The 18,336-nt window shown below is 42.6% G+C and overlaps 1 protein-coding gene across 1 annotated transcript; it reads right to left on the reverse strand.

Annotated features, from left to right (window-relative positions):
* Positions 1-1,056: 1,056 nt before the first annotated feature.
* Positions 1,057-2,853, reverse strand: LOC131810296 (late cornified envelope-like proline-rich protein 1). Its single transcript, XM_059138056.1, has 2 exons — positions 2,726-2,853; positions 1,057-1,482 (listed from the first exon to the last, which is right to left on the reverse strand). Exon 2 carries the CDS (start codon positions 1,459-1,461, stop codon positions 1,165-1,167), a length of 297 nt encoding a protein of 98 aa, XP_058994039.1. The 5' UTR covers positions 1,462-1,482; positions 2,726-2,853; the 3' UTR covers positions 1,057-1,164.
* Between the last annotated feature and the right edge of the window lie 15,483 nt (positions 2,854-18,336).

Here is an 18,336-nt window from a genome sequence, read left to right on the forward strand (position 1 = left end):
TGGGGTAACAGGTGGTGGGTATTATAGAAGGCACAGATTGCATGGAGCACTGGGTGTGGTGAAAATATAATGAATACTGTTATGCTGAAAATAAATTTAATTTAAAAAAAGATTTTTTAGAGTGAACATGAGTGGGGGAGGGGCAGAGGGAGGAGAGGGAGAGAATCTCAGACAGACACCCCTCATTGAGTACAGAGCCTGACGATGTTGGGCTCAATCTCATGATGCTGAGATCATGAAGCTGAAACCAAGAGTCAGAGGCTCAACTGACTGAGCCACCCAGGTAGTACTTTATTTTTTTTTTTTATTTTTTTAAAATTTTTATTTATTTATTTATTTTTAATTTTTATTTTTGAAAAGAATGCCTAGCTGTGCTTATAGGTTTAAGTTAGAACCCAAGTATTGTACCTGATGAGGAAGAAATGCACATGGCAATTATGTTCAGGTGTGACATGTGAAAACTGGGCAGGTGCGGTGTGTTCCCCTCTTTGAGTGCTGGCTATGTCCCAGTATATCAGGCTCTGGACACACATTACCTCCTAGGCCTCATGACTAGATCCTGTAAGCCCACTGTTAGCATCAGCGTTCCTTTTATGGAGAGCAGGAAACCATAGCTTAGAACAGAGCTAGAGTTGAAGCCCACACAGCCTGTTTTCAGAGAGTTCTGCACAAGCATTATGCAGTGGGATTAATAGCTGAGGGCATAGTTTTTCCTGAGCCTTTCCAGACTGGACCTTTCCTCTATATCCCACTCTTCTTTTCCCCTTTTGCTTTATTCCTCTGTCATGGCTGCTTGGGCTCCTGAGGTGAGCCACTGTTAACAGCCATATTTATGGCTCTCTCAGTCTGAAGGCCCTGATGTACCCCTCAGGAGATGCCACATCCCTATGCAGCAGGTAGGGCCAGAGGGGAGGCTGTCTTCAAAAACCGTTGATTGTAGAATGCCAGAATAGCCTCTCTCTCTAGGGATTGTTTCTTGGTGGTTTAGTGCTGGAAAACAACAACAACAAAACCCCAAACTGTCAAAACAAAGCAAAACAGAAGAAAGCCTTGTGCAGCAGAGGAACACGTTTACTTGTCAGTTCATGGCTTCAGCTTTCAGGATAAGATGGTGAACATGGTAGACACGTTAGAGGTACTGGAATGAGAGGTGCCCTTGGTGCCTCACTCTGGGGGTGGGCAGGGAGATGGACATTTAGGAGGACAGGACTTGGAACAGGACTTGGAGGGGAAGGGAGCTGGGCATGGAGGAGGACACGGTGGGGGACATGGTGAGGGGCACGCTGGACACTTTTGTGGTGCTGGGCATTTTTCCCGTGGGCACTTTTCAGAGCACCGTTGCAGCAGCTTTTTTAAACAGCTGGGCTGGCATTTGGCTTCACATTTTTGTTCACACCTGGGATCACAGTTCTTGGGCTCATTCTTAGGTTCACTAGATTTATTTTTATCATCACTTGACATTCTCTTTTGATTTTCTGGGTCCTGTAAAGAAATATGCAACAGGTCATATGTGGGAGACCACACTGCAAGAGGACCAGGAGGCTTCCCACTCACACCTCCTGGTCTCCTTGCTTTTATGAAAAACTTTCCTGGGATGGTTTGGGGTCTAGAGCTGTCCTTCTGTCCTTGGAGTCATTGGTGACAACATCTCTTGGTCTCTTCACCCTTACCCTGCTTTTTGTTCACTTACCTTGTCTCAATTCCATATCCCTCAGCAGGAGTTTTCAACCTAGGGTCCTGGAACTAACCCCGCCCCATGATAAAACCATATTTAATCATATGTTATCAGTATAAGTGGCATCTTTTGTAACTCCATGTCTTTTAATTAATTTAAGTACATTATTCTGAAGTCATGAATTTGGTCAAACTGCTAAAAGCACTCATGGCACAACAAGGGTTTGAAACAATTCCTGCAGGGCTACTACTCTAATCCTCTGGAGATGGAATGAGAAAGTATGTTACCAGGTTTAGGGACTCAGGACACTTCTTTCATTCCTGTGTTTTCCCTAAGCCCTCAAAGCCTTGAGAATTGCTTTCTTCACTTGAAAACTGGGGATGGAAAGAAACTTAATCTCTACCATGGCTGGAATACCAGAGGCCACTCTGTGACTCCTCCCCATGATTAGGGGAAGGAAGAACTCAGGAAAGGAGGAGATGAACAGGGAAATTCTAATTCTTCTGAAAATATGAATTTGAGAGCCACATAATATAATTTTAAGAAAGAATTTTTTTCCTCCTCTGTTAAGTTTTGCCCTGAGTTAGGTCTTCTATGGATGATTTGACTTCTAGATATGAGCAGGGCTTTTCAATCCCTGACAATACTTGCAAGCTGTATCTAATTTGACACTCCTTTGATTTCCTTGAACAATATAAAAGTATACAGTTATCTAATTTAGTTTTGAAAGCAATATGGCTCTCTGGAGAGATAATTAAGTTAAACTCGAAATTTGTTAAGAATGTCTATTTCATCTTGTTTCATTGATTCACAGACCTGTACCCCTGGGGATAAAAATATATGTTTATAAAAAATAAAAAATTAAAAAAATAAAAAGAATCTCTATTTCAAATGAGGCACATCCCAGTTCTTGCTTCTGAAATGAAGGGATGCTTTCATTCAAAAATAGCCATCATCTTAACCCTGTTCAATGTCTGGGGTCCTTTAAGTCACTCTTAGGAAAGGAGAGGGAAAAGATGGGGCATTTGCAGTTGTCCAAATGCAACTCACCCCTTTGTGTTGGTAGTGAACTTGACAAGTAGTCAAATGAGGTGGATGGTATTGCTGTATGTGAGAAGGTGGATTTTCCCTCTGGTTCCTCTGCTTAGCTCTGAGGAAGCCAAGGCTGGGGAGGGGAGCCCCACTTGTGACCTCATCACTTCATCATCAAGTAGTGATTGTTGTGTGACTCCAGAGCTCCAAGCTCAACTCAGGCCCTTGAAAATAGGGCTTGTGTTTAATCAACACTCCTTTGGTGTCATGTTCTCTCCCAGGGTCATTCAAAATTTATGCTGGTGAAATCAGACCATAATGAAGACTACTGAACTCTAAGTATAGGGAGGTTCACTGTTGCTAGGAGCAGAAAATCTCTGTTTACACATGATCTCTCTTTACCCCCAAATTTTTAACTCCTTTTAACTTTTAACTCCTTTTAACCCCTTCTCCACCTTTCTAGGAGACCTTTCCCAATTGCTCACAAACATTTTGGTTCTCTCCTTCCTATTTTTCTAATATCAGATTCTGAAGCCTCTTTATAATACTCCACTCAACCTAGCCAAAGTCCAGGGATTATTTTAGCTCTTTTTCTTCCCTTCTGCCTATAACTCACTGATTGTTGTGCTTTGCAATTTTTGTTCAATTGGGGAGTGGCTACCCTTGATATCCTTGATAAACCCTGCTTACTGTAAAGAACTTGAGTTTGGTGCTCCTGACCAGTTCTGACATACTGGGTTAATCCCAGATCTGGTCTTAGAGTAGAAAGATTTGCCTCTGAGAAAGTTTCTTCCTTGCCTTTTCAAAGGACTGGCCAGTGGGTCTCTGTGGTTGGAACAGATCTGTGCCTGGGGTCATAGAAGGAAGTTGGTGTGGGAAAGACAAATGGAGTGGAATACATAATTCCTTGAACTCAGAAAGTTCATCTTGGCAGTCATTCACTAACAGCCATGAGTGCCTTTTGGTTAAAATGGTGAAAGGATCATGTCTAAGGTGTTGACAGAGATTCTGACAGCAAAGTGTCAGACAGACTGGGGGATGGGTCAAACGTTGCACTAGTCTGTTTCAAAGAGGTTATAAACATCTCCAAGTCTGAAGGAAGGCAGTGGTGGTGGTAGTGAAAGCATGCTGATGAGAGAAGTATCATCAGAGAAGTATGTTTATGAGATTCAGTTAATGGGAAGCTTAGAAGAAAATTATGAAAGATGACTCCCAGGTATTATTATTAATGGGTGATGAGGAAACAGAATAGATTTGTGTGAGAAAAAGATGAGTTTAAGTCTGTGCACGTTTTGTGGTCACAGTGGAACATCTTGAATGGTTATTGGGAATGTGGTTCCAGACCTGTGCCACTGAGCAGACTGAGAACTTGAGTTTGACTGAGTACAACAGGTGTTTGCTGAGTGGATAAGGATGAGAGGTTTGGAAGAGAGAAGAGACAATGTACTAGGGAGAATGGGGAACACCAGTATATGGTTTATTTGGTATTTACAAAGGAGAAGGAATGTCATACACAATTGAAACCCAAATGAACCCAAATAAAAGGGGAGTGTGGGCCAGAATTTAACTCCCTGTCACCAGGACAACTGGTATCAGACCCCTTGTGTTGGTACAACCTACCCCTCAACACTCATTTTCTTTGCCCTATCCTTTTCATTGTTACAAGCTCTAGCTCTTCAAAGCTGTTGAGAAGCAATTTCTGTACCCATCTCAAGAGACTCAGCTCCACCTGCTGTTCAGCTCTGGACCAACGCTAGCCTTCAGGCAATTATTTGTGATGGTGATGTCAAATGACGTGGTGATTTGGGGGCACCTGGGTGCCACAGTCAGTTAAGCATTGACTCTTGGCTTTGGCTCAGGTTGTGATTTCAGCATCAGGAGATCAAACCCTGTGTTGGGCTCCATGCTCAGCTGCAGTCTGCTTAAGACTCTCTGCCCCTCCTTGCCATGTGGACTCTCTCTCTCTCAAATAAATAATCTAGAAAAAAAGAAAGAAAGAAAGAAAGAAAGGAAGGAAGGAAGGAAGGAAGGAAGGAAGGAAGGAAAAGAAAGAAAGAAGAAGAAAGAAAGAAAGAAAGAAAGAAAGAAAGAAAGAAAGAAAGAAAGAAAGAAAGAAAGAAAGAAAGAAAATATGTGGTGATTTCTACTGGCCTTTGCCTGGCTGCAGTCCTGTCCTACTTCTTGCTTCTTCCCTGTCCTATTTCTTGCTCAATAAATTCCCACTGAATGAAAGTATATTATCCATTGGACTTTCACTTGGGCATTTGTCCATCATCGTGCCAGTCTTTAAAACCCTCCTTTAAAGGGCAAGGCAGTGTTATGTTAATCTCCCGGCTATCACACTCACCCTTGGCTCAGTGTTTGGTCAGCAGCATGGCTGGCAGCAAAGCACTACTGAGGTCAACACAGAACAGTTTCTGGAGCTGCTGGGTCTAGAGGGAAAGAGGCTGTAAGGGGAGAGGAGTGGGTATCAAAGCCCCTAGATTAAGAATGAGGATGCTGGATGCAGATCCCTAGGTTTAAATCCCACCTTCATTTTTTACTTACCAATGACCCCTGGTAATTGACTTCACTTTCTAAGTCTCAGTTCCCTCATCCATAAAATGTGAAAATAATAGCACTTACCTTAGGACAAAATGTGACTTATATTGAGTGTTTACAATATGTCAGGCACATTTCCAAGCACAAGGCATACACCCTACACTCGCACTGTACTCATAGTTTTCTGTGAAGATTGAATGAGATTCTGTGAATGAAGTATGAATGAATTAAGAAATTCTAGGACATTTTGTCCTTGGCATGATTTGTCTGACCCTCCCAAGCTGTTAGTAAATGTTTACTGTACATGTGAGTCATTATTTTCGTTAGTGCTTTCCTGGCTCTTTCATCCCTTGGTTTGCTGGATCTCTCCCTGCTCCCCTCACCAGATCTTGGCCCTGAAATCTCACTTTTCCGTATCATTTTTTTCTGCCCTCTAGCCAAAGTTCCTGATGGAGTTCACATGAATATGAGACAAGCGGACCATTCTGTGGTTTATCTGTGAAAGCCTGCAGGATCTGTATGCCTGCATATTATATCAGGTCAGGGAATTCTGTATCAGCAGTTTAACTTCACTTGGACTCCCCTCTCTGTTTTTTCATGGGAAATCTTCTTTTTCTGTCTTTTTCTATCTCTCTGCGTAATTCTTGTTGAATAAATAGCCCTCACAGGATAAAGTCAGAAAGCAAATCTATTTCTTCCATTGGTGCCTTTTACGACCCTCTCTGTGGGGCTAGCTCTTCCCTTCCTCCTGGGATGGAATCTCTAGCATATGATAGACTTTTAGGATCATGCTTAGACAATAAGTTCTCTAATAACTTCTATTTATTCTAAACAATGTTATTTCAGTAGTTAGAATGTATATTTCCTTGAACATTGGATTTCCTTCTCTTTCTCTCTGGGACCAGAAAGAAAAATATCTGTTTGCTTTTTTGATTTTCTCCTCTTCTTCCTTCACCTGCCCAAATACCCCTGGTTTCAGGAAAGGGGCTGCAGAGGGAAGAGGCAGAAGGGGCAAGGAAGTCCTTATCTGAATGATATTGTTCTGGTGTCCTGATACTTAGGAGCTTTCTGGGCTTGGCAGGTGGTTAAAACTGACTTTTTCTCTTGTGGGAAATTTGAATATGTTCTTCAGGAGATCCTGTCACCCCTCACTGAGGTATTGAACACAGTGTTGAGTATGTATAACTCCTACAGTGCCGAGGCATTTGGCATCTTCCCTCCAGCTTCTCTCTGCTGCAATTACCTTCCCTCTAGGCAGCCCTGTTGCATAAGATTTCACATGGCAGAAAGAGACAGCTCTCCCTTTCTTGTGGGCCATATGTGGCACAGGGGAAACACTCATGATCCTCCCCTTTCTTTCCTCAATTACTCTTAGTGATATTTTCCTGATGTTTATGCACTTTTGCTCATTCACTGTGTATTAGGAAATCTATGGCATCTTCATGGACGTGGTTCTGTATTGATCCAGTTGGACCTTACTGCAGTTATTTGATACTCTTATATTCCCTCTTTCACTCCTCTCACTTGGGTTCCTCTAATACCTGAATGATGGCTCATTTCTCTGGCCTCCTCTGCCCTCCTCCATGACCTCTTCCTCCTCTGCTCAGTCCTTTCAACTCCACCTGACTTCATTCACCTGACACATTACTGCTGACCTCTTTCTCTACCAATGTTTTCTACCACCTCTATGCCAAACAAATCCAAAGCCCACGCTCTTCCCTTTTCTCCAGGCCTAAATATTAACATTCATTGCATATTCTTTGGCACTTCAAACTGATTTCACAAAATCAGAATTTGTCACCTTCTACATCCTTTCTTACATGTTGTCTTATTCTTTCCAACTCTGTGAGGCGTGTTCCCATATACTGAGACCTCCAGACCAAAAACCTAGGATCACCCCACCTCCTACCTCCCACTCAGCCTTACACTAAACGTGCTAGCAGCACCTGCCAGTTCTATCTCCGAAACTGCAGGCTCATGCCCCAGGCTGGTATTGCAACCCACAGTATGCACCTCCCTCTAGCCAGCCCCCATCACCTTCATGATAACTGCTATTGTTTCATTGAAGTTGTCATTGTCACAGGTGTCCCAAAGTGCCCCAGCTCTAATTCATCCTCTGCAGCACTCTTACAGCCAATTTTAGAAGATAAACCCCAATTTTACCATCATATTGAAGATAAGGCCCAAAGGTCTCAAAAGTTGAGCGTATAATATTTCATCTCATTTTTCTAAACTACTTATGGTTCCCAAAATGTGTTGGGTTTTTTTTGACTCTATGCTTTTTTCTCTGCCAGTCACATCCTCCTTCTTTCCATTCCTCTTCTCCTACTGCCCTCTTCTCTCCTTGAACTTCTAGGACATTTTGTCTTTGGCATGATTTATCTGACTCTTCCAGGCTGTTAGTTGCCTGAGCCAGGCTCATTCTAAGATTTCACCCCCATTTTGCATACTTATTTCCCAATTTCTCTCCCTCAAATGATGGGCTAGTCTAGGAGATCAGGAAACACTTATTTTTATCTCTGTACTCCTAATCCCCAGCACATAGCTCAGCATGTCTTGGTCTCTCAGTGACTGATGCTTAATATCAATAAAGAAATGCAGTAATATTTCAGTAACTTTCCCATTGTTCTTCTCTTAAACTGGAATTCATTTCCCTTCTTGTCCGATTGATGTTTATTTTTCTTCTCGCCTTCCAAGCTCATCTTGAAAACTCCACCTTCCATGCTGATGTCCCTGGGCCCTATATGGTTATAGTTAAGAGATGCTATCTTTGAACATCCCCAGTACATTCCCTACAGCTTGGTGCCCTCACCTGTTCTACTGGGAGACAAGGCCTGTGTATACTTCTGTTTCCTGCCTCACAGGGTGCCCTGCTCCAGAGAAGGACCTTCTTATTCCTCTTTGCATCTTCAGTGCTGGCACAGGACTTGATAGATAATAGATGCTCAGTGAATGTTTGGGGGAATGAACGAGTGGATATACAAGACAAAATCTAGCCGAGGAGTTAAGAATAAAATAAACTAGGGGTGCCAGTGTGACTCAGTTGGTTAAGTGTCTGCCTTCGACTCAGGGTGTGTTCCCAGGGTCCTGGGATCAAGCCCCACATCAGGCTCCCTGCTCAGTGGAGAGTCTGCTTCTCCCTCTCCCTCTGCCTGCTGCTCTGCCTACTTGTGCTCTCTATCTCTTTGTCAAATAAACTCATAAAATCTTAAAAAAAAAAAAAAGAACAAAATAAACTATTTGTTAGGGGAGGGAGATCTGGCTCCATGAAGGTGGAGATGATAATGAAGAGATCCGTCTCCAAAGGTCAGCTTCCATTGTCAGTATATCTATATCAGCCCAGAGACCCCAGGAGGCACACCTCTTTGGTCCTATGGGCTAGAAATCCCAGACCACCTATATTTGTCCAGGATACAGCAAATAGAGATGGACTCCCATGTCAAGTATCCAGCCTAGAGGGTCAATCTTCCCTTCTCTGGAACTAGTGCCCTCCTTGGCCAGAATCCTTCCTCCTCGCACCCCCAACCCTCCCAAATCCCCTGCCTGGAGAGATCTACTTCAGGAGTAAAGGGAAGATACAAGATAGGATGGACCTGTAAGGGAAGCAGCTGTCATGGAGGCTGAGGCCGTGGGAAGGTGGGAGTCATTCCCTTGAACAGAGTTCCCCACTCCCTCTGCTATGACCCATATTCTCCTCAAACTCTTCCCAAGGTTTTCCAACCAGCTTCTGTTTCCTGTGTGCTCCTATGACTCTGTCACCTTCCCATCTCCCTGCAAGGGGGAAAATTATGGGGTCTCACTGAGAGAAATGTCTGAATGGAGACAGCAGAGTTGAAGAGAAGCCCCTTTGGCACACTGGGTACCTTTTGCAGGGTTAATCTTTGTGCATACAAAAAACACTGGGGACCTATTTCCTTCCCTAAAAGTGGGATTGGAAAGTCAGGAAATTCTGGGGAAATTTCAGATGATTTAGGACAGCTCTTGTTAATTCTGGAAACATTTTTGCTTTACAAGGTCTTCATATTTTTATTTTATTTTATATTTTTATTATGTTATGTTAGTCACCATACAGTACTTCATTAGTTTTTGATGTAGTGTTCCATGATTCGTAATTTGTGTATAACACCCAGTGCTTCATATTTTTAACATGGGAGGAGGGAGAGAACGGTTTTCCTAATGATCTTCTCGCCACCAGGAGGCAACACTGGACCTGAAGCTGCAAGAAGAACCAGCTCTAATCAGAAGACAGAAAGGGAAGGAAGCACCCATCAGGCTATTCTGGTCTAATCCCTATTGTTATAGGACCCGTGGTAGGTTGCTTAACTGTTCATGGAAAGCCAGGGAACTGTGAAGGTTTTATATTTGGAGCCCATGAGAGCTGGAATTTTGTGGGACTGTGTGGTGCTCAGTGGGGGAAGGAGGTGCAATGAGAAGAACTTAAGTGGTGGCCTCAGAGGTTGCATGTCTGTTTTGGTGGGCATTCCTGGGAGCACCATGGGCCCTGCACTGGCAGCATAAATGCTGGCTGAAGCCAGTAGGTAGTGCTCAGGGATCTGGGGAGGGTTTGGGGACCTTTCCTTTATTTCTGCTGTGATGGAACCTCTCTCACACTTCTAACAGAAGCCCTTCATTGGTGGGCTGGATATTCACAGTGGGACAATAATCATGAGGGTCCCAGAGGGGAGGGGGGTGTCTTTGCCTACTCACACATTTTTTTTTTTACACTTTTTACCCTTTGTGGCTGCCATTCTATCCCCTGGAATTAGCCACAATCACAGGAACCACCACAGCCACATCTACAAGCAATTCAATTAAGAACATGGATCCTGTGCCTCTCTTCTGGAGCGACTTATCCTTGTGTTTGTCCTGTTAGATCCACTCCTAATAGCTGGGGGAATAGTGTCATCTGAATGTCTCAAGATGAGAGAGACAAAGATGGGATAGAACCAGGACTTGGGACTGTGTAAACAATGGTTTAAAATTAAAAAAAAAAAAAAAAAAAAAAAAAAGGACTAGAAACCTGTGGAAGAGAATATTTGGGAGGGCAAGAAACCATTTATAGAATATAGGTTAGTTTGCTATTGCTAATAACAAACCACACAAACAGCAGCTTAACCAACACATACTGACTATCTCATGGTTCCGAGGTGTGGGCATGGCTTAGCTGGGACCCCTGTTCAGGGTCTTACCAGGCTGAGATCAAGGTGATGGTTCCTTTGTTCCTTTTTGGAGCTTGGACCCTCATCCTGGATTCAGATTCTCCCAGGTATAAGACTGAAGTCTTCAGCTGCTAGAAGGTACCCATAGCCCCCTGCCACCTGGCAGTCTCCCATCACAGCACTGTTGAATTTATCAGCCCCCAAGCTGGGACTAATCGATGGTGGTCTGGTAACACTGCTGCAGGGAGAAGAGCAGAGCCTGGATCTGTGTGCTTTTCAGGGTGTAAATCCTGGACAATTTCAAGCTACCAATGATTTAACAACAGGCTTCCAAATTTCTGAATATTTAACAATCAGCTCTCTTGAGTGTCATCTCCAGCAGGCCACTAGACCTAGTTTAGGGACTTCAGGACTCATGAGCCAAGTTCCCTTTATGCCCCTGCCCCCTGCCTCATCCTCCCACATCCTGTCTTCTTCAGGAATTTTAAGCAGAGGGAATGAAGTTTCTTTTAGTTTTCTATGTGCTGTAACAGATCACCATGAACTCAGTGGTTTAAAACAATGTGATTTTATTGTCTTAGAGTTCTAGAAGTCAGAGTTTAAAATTAAGATGTTGGCAGTGCTGTGTTCCTTCTGGAACTTTCAAAGGAGAATCTGTTTTCTTGCCTTTTCTAGCTTCTAGAGGCTGCCTGAATTCCTTGGCCCATGGCCCCTTGTTCATATCACTCCTATATCTTGTTTCTATCATTACATTTCCTGTGACTCACTCTTGATCTTCCTGAATCCCTCTTATAAGAAGCCTTGTGAGTACGCTGGGCTCACCTGGATAATCCAGGATACTTTCCCCATCTCCATATCCTTCACTTCACCTTGATATCCCCACCTACGAAATCCCTTTAATCCTGTAAAGTAACGTATCCACAAATTCCCAGGATTAAGTCATGGACATCTTTGGGAGACATCATTCAGCCATTCAGTCACAAGATTGTATCCATTCACAAACACAGTCATTTAGAGTTCTGGTGGCTGTTCTGTTTTCTTGTCTTCCCCACAAAGTTTTGTGGTTTATATTTGCATCTCTCTAAAAACAGTAAAAAAAACAGAGCTGTTACATGGCATCACACATTGTGGGCCCCTACCCCTTGATGCCTCAGGGGAGTTTTAAAATTACCATGTGTTTGTTCGTTTGTTTGTTTGTTTTTTGCCATTCCTTGTATTAGAGCAAATCCCACAGTATCCAATATAGGGGAGGCATTTGGGCTTTTAGTTAAAGATACATAATTTATCAGTGTACACAATGGAGGTCACATGATGTTCTGAAGGATGATATAATTATCTAAATACAATTCAAAGGGAATATTTACTCTCCTCTTCCCTGAGAGTCCTGCTGACCCCACAGATTCTCAGCTGTCCTATCACTCCATCACCAGTGCTCATCATCTCCTTTCCCTAGAGTGGGTTTCCTCTGGGAAGAAGGCTGAGGAGCTGAAGGTAGAGCCCATATTTGGGGCTAGTCAATTGGATTTGGAGACTGCGTGGGGGGTGTTTCTAAGGAGGAGTTCCTCCCTCTTTCCCTGTGCTCTGTTTCCTTGTATAAGCCATTACTCCTTTTATGTAACTTTTTCCATTCCCCAGCTTCACAAACCTTGTCTATACCCATAATGGTCTGAGTAGTAACTGTACAAAAGTCAAGTTTCCTTAGGGATGATATTTTTAATAGATCAAACAGAGAGTCAAGGGCATGATTCCAGTGGGACTGGGGAAGGGACCACAGAGCCAGGGGTTGGTCCCAAGAAGGGTCTAACTAACCATGAGAGATGGAGTGGAGGAGGTGTAAAGAAGGCAGAAAACTTCAACAACTACTCTGGGGGATGTAGAAAAGGAGAGTATCTTCTCATGTGAATTTTAAGATCATTTAGAAGAATTCTGTTTTCCCTTATGAAACCTAAAGAAAAGTTATTGTTTTCTTTCCTTTGTGGGATTCTTCTTCAGCTTCCAGAGGTAAAAGTTGTTATGGAGAGATGAATATCACTATGGGTAGAGAGTGCTATGGTGGAAGAATGGCCCATTATAGCTGATGATAGCCAGAGAAGAACACACCTATCCAGGCTCCAAGGACTGCCTTGAGAACATGTCACATCTGGCCAACTTCTACTGTTTGGGGTAAAATGAGAAAAGCTGGTGGACAAATCATGGAAGATTCACCTTGAATTTGGAGAATTAACCTCTTCTGGGGCCATAAGTGGTTCTATGTTATTGGGTGAAAATAAAATCTATGGCGAAAGGAAAGAGAGTCCATCTGCTTCATGGACCAAGTTGAGGAGGGTGGCTTCAGAGAAATCACTTTTGCTTTGGCAGATATTCTTGGCATGGGGGAGGTTGCATAGGGAGGCACTTATGCTGGCTGAGGGGTGGGAGACATGGCTCAGGCCCTTTGGGAGGGCAAGGCACAGGGACCTGGGGAGGGTAGGACACAGGAACCTGGGGAGGGGTCTGACAAGGGATTTTGCATTGTTGCTGTTGCTGAAAAGACATCTTTCGGGGTTGAAGAGAATCTGTAAGAAATAGGAAATACTTTTTTTTGGCTGCATTTGTTTTCTTCTGTTGTTGGTACCTCTTCAAACCACCATATCCCTAGCCTCAGGGAAAACCTTCCCATCAAACTTTCTAGCACATCTGCCAAATCAGAGTTCCCACCATGGGCAGCAGCTGCCAAATAAGAAAACACCTTAAGAATGTAGGAAGGTGGGACACCTGGGGGGGGGGCTCAGTTGGTTGAGCGGCTGCCTTCGGCTCAGGTCATGATCCCAGCATCCTGGGATCGAGTCCCACATTGGGCTCCTTGCTCAGCGGGGAGCCTGCTTCTCCCTCTGCCTCTGCTGCCACTCTGCCTGCCTGTGAGCTCTCTCTCTCTCTCTCTCTCTCTCAATCTCTCTGGCAAATAAATAAACAAAATCTTAAAAAAAAAAAAAGACTGTAGGAAGGTTTTTCTGTGATTAGTCCTTCTTTCTACTCTAAGGTGACCCCCTGGTCTACAGCATTCTCTGGACTCTGCCATCTGAGCAGTACCCAATTTAGGGGAGGCACCCAGCAGGTCTTACATCAACAATGTAACCACATGTGGAACTGAGAAGCTGGGAGTTTAGGTCAGAAGGACTTGGCTATTGATCCCTTGTTGTCAACTACTAGCTGTATGAAGAGGAACAAATCAACTACCTTTGCTTTTCCTTAGCCTTACATTTGAAATGGGATAAACAATGACCATATCCTAAGATTGGTTTAGGAATCAGGGAGAAATCTGATAGAAAGGTGGGTATCCAGGGAGTACCTATTGCTAGTTCAAAGGAAGACAACAAGGAGAAAAAAACAAAAATTCTGTCACAGAGTGTTGGGGGAGTAATGGCTTATGCTTAGCCTGGAGTAGGGAAGAATAGAGTCTATGGTGTGGGGGAGGGACAAGAGAGCTTCCAGTCAATACCTGAAAGGGCACCCCACCTGAAAGGTGCATGAGTGTGGAAATTACTAACAGTGATATCACAGCAACCCACTTTAGAAATGAGCAGAAATGTCCTCCGTCGGGTTGATGACAGAGGAAGGCTCCCCCGCTGATTCACCCTCCTCAGTGACTTTTGGATTTTGCTGAGCAGGGGGGCTATTTTCTATTTCTCTGGGGCTCTTTTTGGTCACATAATCTCTGAACTTGGACAAGGTCAAGGGTTTGACTTCAAGAGAGGCCCATTTCTGTGGCCAGTATCTAACCCTTTCTCCCTTCCCTATTGTTTTATTCTGCACATCTTGTCCTCCTTAGCACATTTGGTGATGATATTTGAGGGATGTATTATAACCTGCCCCATCCCCCCGCATGACTTAGTTGTCAAAGGCAAGCAAGCTGTAAGCAAGAGCTATCTTGCAGCTAAACATCCAATCCTGGTATATAGGAATATTAGCATACAACCTTATTTATTTTTTTAAAATTTCTTTTCAGCATAACATATTCATTGTTTTTGCATCACACCCAGTGCTCCATGCAATATGTGCCCTCCCTTATACCCACCACCTTGTTCCCCCAACCTCCCACCCCCCGCCCCTTCAAGACCCTCAGGTTGTTTTTCAGAGTCCATAGTCTCTCATGGTTCACCTCCCCTTCCAATTTCCCTCAACTCCCTTCTCCTCTCAATGTCCTCCATGTTATTTGTTACGCTCCACAAATAAGTGAAACCATATGATACTTGACTCTCTCTGCTTGACTTATTTCACTCAGTCCTGTCCATGTTGCTACAGAAGTTGGGTATTCATCCTTTCTGATGGAGGCATAATATTCCATAGTGTATAATGAACCACATCTTCCTTATCCATCCGTCTGTTGAAGGGCACCACGTCTGGTGACCGTGGCCATTGCTGCTATAATCATTGGGGTACAGATGGCCCTTCTTTTCACTACATCTGTATCTTTGGGGTAAATACCCAGTAGTGCAATGGCAGGGTCATAGGGAACTTCTATTTTTAATTTCTGGAGGAATCTCCACACTGTTCTCCAAAGAGGCTGCACCAACTTGCATTCCCACCAACAGTGGAAGAGGATTCCCCATTCTCCACATCCCCTCCAATACATGTTGTTTCCTGTCTTGTTAATTTTGGCCATTCTAACTGGTATAAGGTGATATCTCAATGTGGTTTTAATTTGAATCTCCCTGATGGCTAGTGATGATGAACATTTTTTCATGTATTTGATAGCCATTTGTATGTCTTCATTGGAGAAGTGTCTGTCCATATCTTCTGCCCATTTTTGATATGATTGTCTGTTTTGTGTGTGTTGAGTTTGAGGAGTTCTTTATAGATCCTGGATATCAATCTTTTGTCTGTACTGTCATTTGCAAATATCTTCTCCCATTCCGTGGGTTGCCTCTTTGGTTTTTTTTGACTGTTTCCTTTGCTGTGCAGAAGCTTTTGATTTTGATGAAGTCCCAAAAGTTTATTTTCACTTTTGTTTCCTTTGCCTTTGGAGACATATCTTGAAAGAAGTTGCTGTGGCTGATATCGAAGAGATTACTGCTTATGTTCTCCTCTAGGATTCTGATGGATTCCTGTCTCACGTTGAGGTCTTTTATCCATTTTGAGTTTATCTTTGTGTACGGTGTAAGTGAATGGTGGAGTTTCATTCTTCTACATATAGCTGTCCAGTTTTCCCAGCACCATTTATTGAAGAGACTGTCTTTTTTTCCGCTGTATATTTTTTCCTGCTTTGTCGAAGATTATTTGCCCATTGAGCTGAGGGTCCATATCTGGACTCTCTACTCTGTTCCACTGGTTATGTGTCTGTTTTTATGCCAGTACCATGCTGTCTTGGTGCTCACAGCTTTGTAGTAAAGCTTCAAATCAGGTAACGTGATGCCCCCAGTTTTGTTTTTGTTTTTCAACATTTCCTTAGCGATTTGGGGTCTCTTTTGATTCCATACAAATTTTTGGATTATTTGCTCCAGCTCTTTGAAGAATACCGGTGGAATTTTGATCGGAATGGCATTAAAAGTATAGATTGCTCTAGGCAGTATAGACATTTTAACAATGTTTATTCTTCCAATCCAAGAGCATGGAATGGTCTTCCATCTTTTTGTCTCTTCTTCAATTTCTTTCATGAGTGTTCTGCAGTTCCTGAAGTACAGATCCTTTACCTCTTTGGTTAGGTTTATTCCCAGGTATCTTATGGTTCTTGGTGCTATAGTAAATGAAATAGATTCTCTAATTCCCCTTTCTGTATTTTCATTGTTAGTGTATAAGAAAGCCACTGATTTCTGTACATTGACTCTGTATCCTGCCACGTTACTGAATTGCTGTATGAGTTCTAGTAGTTTGGGGGTGGAGTCTTTTGGGTTTTCCATATAAAGAATCATGTCATCTGCGAAGAGAGAGAGTTTGACTTCTTCATTGCCAATTTGGATACCTTTCATTTCTCTTTGTTGTCTGATTGCTGTTGCTAGGATTTCTAATACTATGTTGAACAAGAGTGGTGAGAGTGGGCATCCTTGTCGTGTTCCTGATCTCAACAGGAAGGCTGCAAGCTTTTTTCCCATTGAGGATGATATTGGCTGTGGGTCTTTCATAGATAGATTTGATGAAGTTCAGGAATGTTCCCTCTATCCCTATACTTTGAAGTGTTTTAGTCAGGAATAGATGCTGGATTTTGTCAAAAGCTTTTTCTGCATCAATTGAGAGGACCATGTGGTTCTTCTCTCTCCTCATATTAATTTGTTCTATCACATTGATTGATTTGCGAATGTTGAACCATCCTTGTAGCCCAGGAATGAATCCCACCTGGTCATGGTGGATAATCTTTTGAATGTGCTGTTGGATCCTGTTTGCTAGGATCTTGTTGAGAATCTTAGCATCCATATTCATGAGTGATATTGGTCTAAAATTCTCCTTTTTATAGGGTCTTTGCCTGGTTTGGGGATCAGGGTAATGCTGGCTTCCTAGAAAGAGTCTGGAAGTTTTCCTTCTGCTTCAATTTTTTGAAACAGCTTCAAAAGAATAGGTGTTATTTCTTCTTTGAACGTTTGGTAGAATTCCCCAGAGAATACCTCAGGTCCTGGGCTCTTGTTTTTTGGGAGGTTTTTGATTTCTGCTTCAATCTCGTTACTAGCTATCAGTCTATTCAGGTTGTCAATTTCTTCCTGGTTCTATTTTGTGAGTTTGTAGTTTTCCAGGAATGCATCCATTTCATCTAGGTTGCTTAGCTTTGTATAGCTTTTTATAGTTATATTAACTGTTGATAATAACTTCTGATGATTGTTTCTACTTCCTTGGTGGTAGTTGTGATCTCTACCTTTTCATTCATAATTTTATGAATTTGGGTTTTCTCTCTTTTCTTTTGGATTAGTGTGGCCAATGGTTTATTGATCTTATTGATTCTTTCAAAAAAACAGCTTCTAGTTTCATTGATACGTTCTACTGTATCTCTGGTTTCTACCTCATTGATCTCAGCTCTAATCTTGATTATTTCCCTTCTTATGTGTGGAATTGGTTTGATTTGTTGTTGATTCTCCAGTTCTTTAAGGTGTAGAGACAGCTGGTGTGTTCTGATTTTTCAGTTTTTTTGAGGGAGGCTTGGATGGCTATGTATTTCCCCCTTATGACCGCCTTTGCTGTATCCCATAGGTTTTGGATCAAATTGCCTTCATTCTCATTGGTTTCCATGAATTGTTTCAGTTCTTCTTTGATCTCCTGGTTGATCCAAGCATTCTTAAGCAAGGTGGTCTTTAGCTTCCAGGTGTTTGAGTTCCTTCTGAACTTTTCCTTGTGATTGAGCTCCAGTTTCAAAGCATTGTGATCTGAGAATATGCAGGGAATAATCTCAGTCTTTTGGTATTGGTTGAGTCCTGATTTGTGACCCAGTATGTGGTCTATTCTGGAGAAGGTTCCATGTGCACTTGAGAAGAATGAGTATTTTGTTGTTTTACAGTGGAATGTTCTGTATATATCTATGAGGTCCATCTGGACCAATGTGTCATTCAATGCTCTTGTTTCTTTATTGATTTTCTACTTCGATGATCTGTCTATTTCTGAGAGAGGCATGTTAAGATCTCCTACAATTAGTGTATTCATATCAATATGATTCTTTATCTTGATTAACAATTTTCTTATGTAATTGGCTGCTCCCATATTGGGTGCATAGATAACATAACAATTGTTAGATCATCTTGGTGGATAGTCCCTTTAAGAATGATGTGGTGTCCTTCTGTATCTCTGACTACAGCCTTTATTTTAAAATCTAATTTATCTGATATGAGAATCACTACCCTGGCCTTCTTTTGAGGCCCATTGACATGAAAGATGCTTCTCCATCCCTTCACTTTCAATCTGGGTGTATCTTTAGGTTCAAAATGGGTCTCTTGTAGACAACATATGGATGGGTCCTGTTGTTTTATCTGATCT

This window comes from Mustela lutreola, chromosome 10 (assembly GCF_030435805.1).
Source record: "Mustela lutreola isolate mMusLut2 chromosome 10, mMusLut2.pri, whole genome shotgun sequence".
In the NCBI taxonomy this organism is placed as follows: Eukaryota; Metazoa; Chordata; class Mammalia; order Carnivora; family Mustelidae; genus Mustela; species Mustela lutreola.